The 6,000-nt window shown below is 44.5% G+C and overlaps 1 protein-coding gene across 4 annotated transcripts in view; it reads right to left on the bottom strand.

Annotated features, from left to right (window-relative positions):
* Positions 1-676: 676 nt before the first annotated feature.
* ncm (pre-mRNA-splicing factor nucampholin) overlaps positions 677-6,000 on the bottom strand; it is a 113,537-nt gene continuing 108,213 nt past the window's right edge. For all 4 annotated transcript variants that reach the window (XM_065425874.1, XM_065425875.1, XM_065425876.2 and 1 more), the window contains one exon: positions 677-1,700. In XM_065425874.1, the coding sequence (XP_065281946.1) occupies positions 1,538-1,700 (163 nt within the window). In that variant the 3' untranslated portion in view covers positions 677-1,537. The remainder of the gene's footprint in view (positions 1,701-6,000) is intronic.

The following is a 6,000-nucleotide window of genomic DNA, read 5'->3' as shown; positions in this document are numbered from 1 at the left end:
AAACAAAGACTCAACCTAGCAAATTTCTGCAACTTAATAGGCGTGGCCTAAATACTTAAATTGCATAGAAATTCTACGACGTCACACTGACGTAACTAGTGCAGAAGTTTTGGCATGAAATTTAATAAAGGAAAGTTCTGTCTTAATTATCTATAGTGATAGTGTTTCTGCAAAATGAACAAAAATAGTCTTGAAAGAATACCAGTCTAAATTGGCATAGCATTGCTATTTAGTGTCTCTTTATTATTATAAAATGAGATCTGCAAGTGCCCCAATTTTCTATGTTACTGAACAAGGTTAGAATGCCTGGATTATGCAATCCAAGAATCCCTGCTTGTGACCTAGAACTGGGCACATGATATATAGTGGTTTCTTTCTTGGCAATAACACTGCAGAATGAGAGATCTATACTTCAGGAAGAATAACTGAGACATGAGCAATTATTTATAAAAGGAAAATTGTTTCCTTGGTAGGTTTTAGTTATTCACGTCCAACGTACAGAGCAAAAGATGGCTTAAGGTAACTGCTTTTACAGCAATTTAAGAAGAGTTCCCACACTTTGTAAAATATAACCATACAACACAATGTGATGACTTGTCCAATGAATATATCAAGTGCACAAAAGAACATGAGTTTATCCCATAGAACTGTATCTGTAACATGTGTAACACATAGACAATAACTTCACGATGCTTTATTGACAGAGAAATAAAATGTAAATCACAAATAGATGAACATGCATACAAGCAAGACAACACCCACCACAATTTGCAACGTAAACTTGTCAACCTCTTGTAAACAGCACACTAGTGCAAACGCAGGCTAGCTGGTGCACGGCTGAAGCAAGAACAAACTGCATTCAGAGGGGACGCAGAATCAAGATGGTGCACTCTTCTGTTTACTCTGCATCCTGCAAGAGTGCTGTTTGCTTTAAACACCAGGAACACAGGCCACTATGAAGTCTCCTCAAAACATGTGGCTAAAAGCCGAGTAAAGTGTAACAGTGAACAGAGGTTTTGCGAAAGTTACCAGGAACACAGTAGTCAATTTTCACAGTGACATTCATCATAATAAACTTACTGTACACATCAATGTGACTGGGTGGTTCACACACTACTGCCCTCCATTAAACTGACATTGCTTGTTAAATTAAAAAATCTCCTGTCGAGAGCCAGCAGCAGCCCTTGTTGCCATGCTGGGGTTGGGCAAGTGCCTTATCATCTCAGTATCCTGTACTTAGGATCAACTCTGCGAGTCATGCAGTGCTAAAGACCGTCAGTGATGAAACTGCATATATACACACACACAAAATTCCAAAAGCATCTTCCAGCTCACCAATAATTTTGTAAGTGAGGATTTTGGTGCAACACAGACAATCAATTTTTTGGCAAGCGTTATAATATGACAGCAATTTAGAAAATGAATATATAACTTTCTGACTTTAAGGCACTCCTCAAGTATGCCCCATCTTACATTATAATACAGTTTATTGCGGAAGTCTCCTGAAGTGAGTCAATGATATGTACATTTCTTCCTTTCAACTGCTCGATTCACTGCCTGAGTCACTGCTGCTTGAACCACTACTGGAGTCACTGCTTGATGATGTGCTCTTCTTCTTTGCTGCAGCTGCAGGTGCAGTAATGATGTCCGTAACTGGAGCTGGCTTAGGAGCGGATTTCAGGTGCTCACGTAGGTCAGCCCTGCGTACAAAAAGGATGGGAATGCTGCAGTTTCTTGCTGAATGCAACCAATTTGATTCAAAATGATACACAAGAGGAGTGTCGAGAATAATACGATCAAAAGAAGTCCCAGTTTCGCTTGAAAGGTGAGCCCTTGATTACAATAGCAAATTGTTAGGCAGATATGCGAATAAGATTAGTACAATTATCAGCTGTAAAAACCGCTGTAAACATTCGCCAACTAAGTTCATTAACGAGCATGTTGTCACCTGCACATGGGCAAACATCAACACATCTTACTCTATGACTTGCTGTCAGAATGCTGGTGTGATAAAGAGCGGCAGCAGTGGCGAGCGAATTCCCCTTCATGTTGCTTCACGCTTCAACGTGAACTTGGCGCACGAGAACACAGCGCGCACAAAGCCATCATCTATCTTGGGCTGGCTAGCCTTCGAACCCACTGCCGATTACTTGCAAGATAGGACACACGCAGTCGTGCTCAGTCCTCAGCTGCACCCCAAGCAGAAGCAGAGGTGCAAGCTAAACTGCCCCCCTCCACCCACCTAAAGCACATGCACATTACCCTGCTACCCGCTTGCACGCGTCACAAGACGTTGCCACACCAAGACACCACCCCTCTTGGCACACCCTCGCATTTTTTCCCCTCACACCTACAGCACACGGCGTGGGGACACGATCTCACCACATTTGGACTTTATCCGCCATGCGCAGCACCTATAGGGGCGTCACTGAAAGATGCATTGCGGTGGCCGTTGTAACCGCAGGCGGGCCTCATGCTGGAGACGCCTGCTTCCAGTGCTGGCATGACTGAAGTGTGCGCGTGATATCTGCCGCTTGTGCACAACCCAGATAGTTACTTCTGTGGTGTCAGTGTGTGCAATTAAATTGCACTATACAATACTGGATATGTGTCCGATTTCACGGTTGTCTGGGACGACATTGTCTCCTTAGGCGCCAAGTGTTTGCTGCAGATGAGCATCAACGAGCTTGCCTACGAAATGGAGCTCATCGCTAGTATGCTGCTTTCATTATAACGCCCGGGCAGCTAATGGCTTCATTTGTTGGCCCGTGAACCAAAATTCGTTATGTACACACTTGCTTGGTTTACATGCCGTGTATTTTTATAGAAGGTTGAGGGAGTGCCGTTGCGCCTGCGAATGCATGGTTAGTACAGGCATGGCCACGTGAGAAGCCAGCGACGGTAATACTTGAAGACCAGCATGATGAGCTTGAGAAAAATAATACATATAGGACTCCGGCAATAATTGAGGGTTGATTGCTTTTATGCTTGTGTCTTACCACTGTACAGCATGGATTTCACATGTTCCATCGTTAAACAAGCAGAGCATTTTGATGATTTCACAGCAGCACGCAAGTGAGGTATCGGAAGATGCCAAAGCTGAAAATTTGCCTCCCTATGGTCAGTCAACAGCATATTGCTTTTATATTTCATGTTATTTTTTAGTGTAACCACTATCTTTACTAGTATCACCCTCGCACCCTAATGCAGAATTAAACCGCATGTTGTATCGCCTATTGTGCCCCGAGTCTGAATAGACAATGCATCACTTTTTAATTAGTTAAAAGAGTACGCTGACACAATATTAACACTTTGAAAGTGAATACAAAGCATGGATATAAATAATTCTTGTAAACCCTGTGCTATATTGAAATCATTTTTAAAGCAGAGACAACTACAGTGAAGCAACATGAACACATATTGGCCAATTTCATGCAAAAGAAGAAAAAGAGAACAAGCACTTGCTACCAGCACTAGAACGAAAAAAAGAAAACAACAAGAAAAGAAATATGGAGGTTTCAGAATTGACCACAACGCATGACACAGCCGGGGTAAATGAATATGCATTAGTGGCAGACATAAGGCCTTCGAAGTTCAGGCATTTCCCATTACCACGAAGTGGTATTAAGAGGCATTCAAAACGAGGTTGAATGCCCTGTCAGAAGCCTTTAATGCTCACAGACACCAGAATGTACAGTCAACGTGCAGATAGCCGAGGTGAGCGTACACAAAACGTTATACGCCGCATGTCGCATTTCAGTGTCATCGATAGGTAGAGCAACAGCTGATTCCGTGCAATGCATTCGTTTTTTTTTAAGGCGGCGTCACCTGCTTTTTAACAGAGTCATTTGTTCAAAGCGTCTAAACACAATGAGCGCTTCACAGCTTCACTTCGCATTCTCTGTTTTAGCTTTTTGCATCTATAGTTATTTTTATGCGAAGCATATTACGAGAGCTCAACCCAGCTCCTCAGGCGCGGCGGTGTCGCCTTCAATACCATGTGACACCGTGACGTCACGACAGAGGAGAAACGGGGCTCCAACTCGCGCCGTCGCTCGCGGCGTTGCGGCGGTATATAAGCAGCTGCGCTTGCCTCTGCTAGACACTCATGAGGTGAGATGCCTCCTGGCGACAGAGCTGCTCGTTGGAATGAGAAGCGAAGGTTGCGGCGTGCTACAGAGACTGATTTTCTAGGTGGCTTTGGCTCAACTCTTGCAAGATGGGCTGGGTGAGAATCGAACCAGGGTCTCCGGAGTGTGAGACGGAGACGCTACCACTGAGCCACGAGTACGATGCTTCAAAGCGGTACAAAAGCGCCTCTAGTGAATGCGGTGTGCGTTAGAAACGAGCTGTTTCTTCTAAGGCTCAGGCATGCGTCGCTTGCTCAGGCGCACATTTCGTTGCCGCGCCGAACGCTGCGTTGCTCGACGCTCACCGCGTGCAATGCGGGGCGCGTAGTCGCTGCGCCGTAGCCCATTGTCTTACACCCCTTGGCGGGTCGACGGGAATGCTGTCGCGTTCCACTCTTGAAGGCGAAGCGCAGTAACGCATGAGTTGTGTCTTCGTCTAGCCGAACCAAATATAGCCAAACAACAGCAGTTCACCAGGCTAAACAGTGGTTAAGCAACTAAAATAAAGGCTAGTATGCTTCGCATCCTGGGCTTAACCTTAGCTAAGCCACAGCCATTTTTTTTTCTAAGGGGGGCATCGCGTCTCATCAGTAACAACAACCTAATGTTTATCGTATCTTCTGGACTGTAGATGAGGTGACCAAGTTTAAATGACCCACCGTTGTTGTTTAGTGCCTAAGGTGTTGGGCTGCTGAGCACGAGGTTGCGGGATTGAATTTCGGCCACGGTGGGTGCATTTCGATGGGGGCAAAATGCGAAAACACCCGTGTACTTGGATTTACGTGCATGTTAAGGATCCCCAGAAGGTCCAAATTTACGGAGTCCCCCACTACGGCCTGCCATATAATCAGATTGTGGTTTTGGCACGTAAAACACAATGATTTCATAATCTAAGCTTAAACGTGGAAGCACCCAAATAAAAGCGCAGCGACACCAGGCAAAAAGTAAAAACACAGTAATCGCCCTAAAACTGCAGTAAACAAAGCGCGATTGCTTATCTTTTCCATTGAACAGCCACGATCCACCACTGCCATCGCTCTTGCTCAAGCAGCAGCACCGGAAACTAAGTGTGTGCCTGACGAGTTTTTGCACATGTTCAAGTGCCCAATTAAGCAACTGTTGTTTCAAGACATCGCTGAAGGCTCACAGAAGCTTAAATTACGATCATGAACACAAACATGAGAGCATGCACATAGGTATGAAAGGGAACAGTGCTCGCCCGAGCCCGCCTATGCTTGGCAGCCTTGGCAACATGTCGGCGTTTTGCGCATGGCGTATACAGAACCTCACAGCGACGCCAACATCTATGACGATGGCAGAAATACACCTGCAGTGTCCATATAACTGCCATCACAATAAAACACAGTTATGAGTGGATGAAGCATGCAAATATTGTCATGCAGGAAATCTGTGCAGTTTGTCAGAGCACACGAAATTTGCTCTTCCTAAATGCTACTCTGACAGATAATTTCGCCCAACAGTACAGACACTAAGTACTGACTTCTACTACTGTTTAAATAGGCAATAGAAAACATTCAGATGTGGTGGTGTCACAGTGTACACAAGAATGCATTACCATCAAGTCTTAATGTACACATCAATTCTAAGCAAGACAAATGCTTGAAAGCGACACCTATGATACCTTAGACCATTACCTTTTTCACACTTGCAGATTGAACAAAAATGAACCTTAGTACATCATTCATACAGCTATCATAGGGGTGGACAGTTAAAGGGTCACTAAAGGCAAATACTAAGTCAGGCTAAAGTGATAGATTAGTGCTTGAGAATCTCTAAGGTGTCAATATTATCGTGAACAGAGGCCTACAATCGAGAAATTGAGGTAAATGCAGGACATGATTAGAGACTC

Source organism: Dermacentor albipictus, chromosome 1 (genome assembly GCF_038994185.2).
Source record: "Dermacentor albipictus isolate Rhodes 1998 colony chromosome 1, USDA_Dalb.pri_finalv2, whole genome shotgun sequence".
In the NCBI taxonomy this organism is placed as follows: Eukaryota; Metazoa; Arthropoda; class Arachnida; order Ixodida; family Ixodidae; genus Dermacentor; species Dermacentor albipictus.
This window is presented reverse-complemented; position numbering and strand designations above follow the sequence as displayed.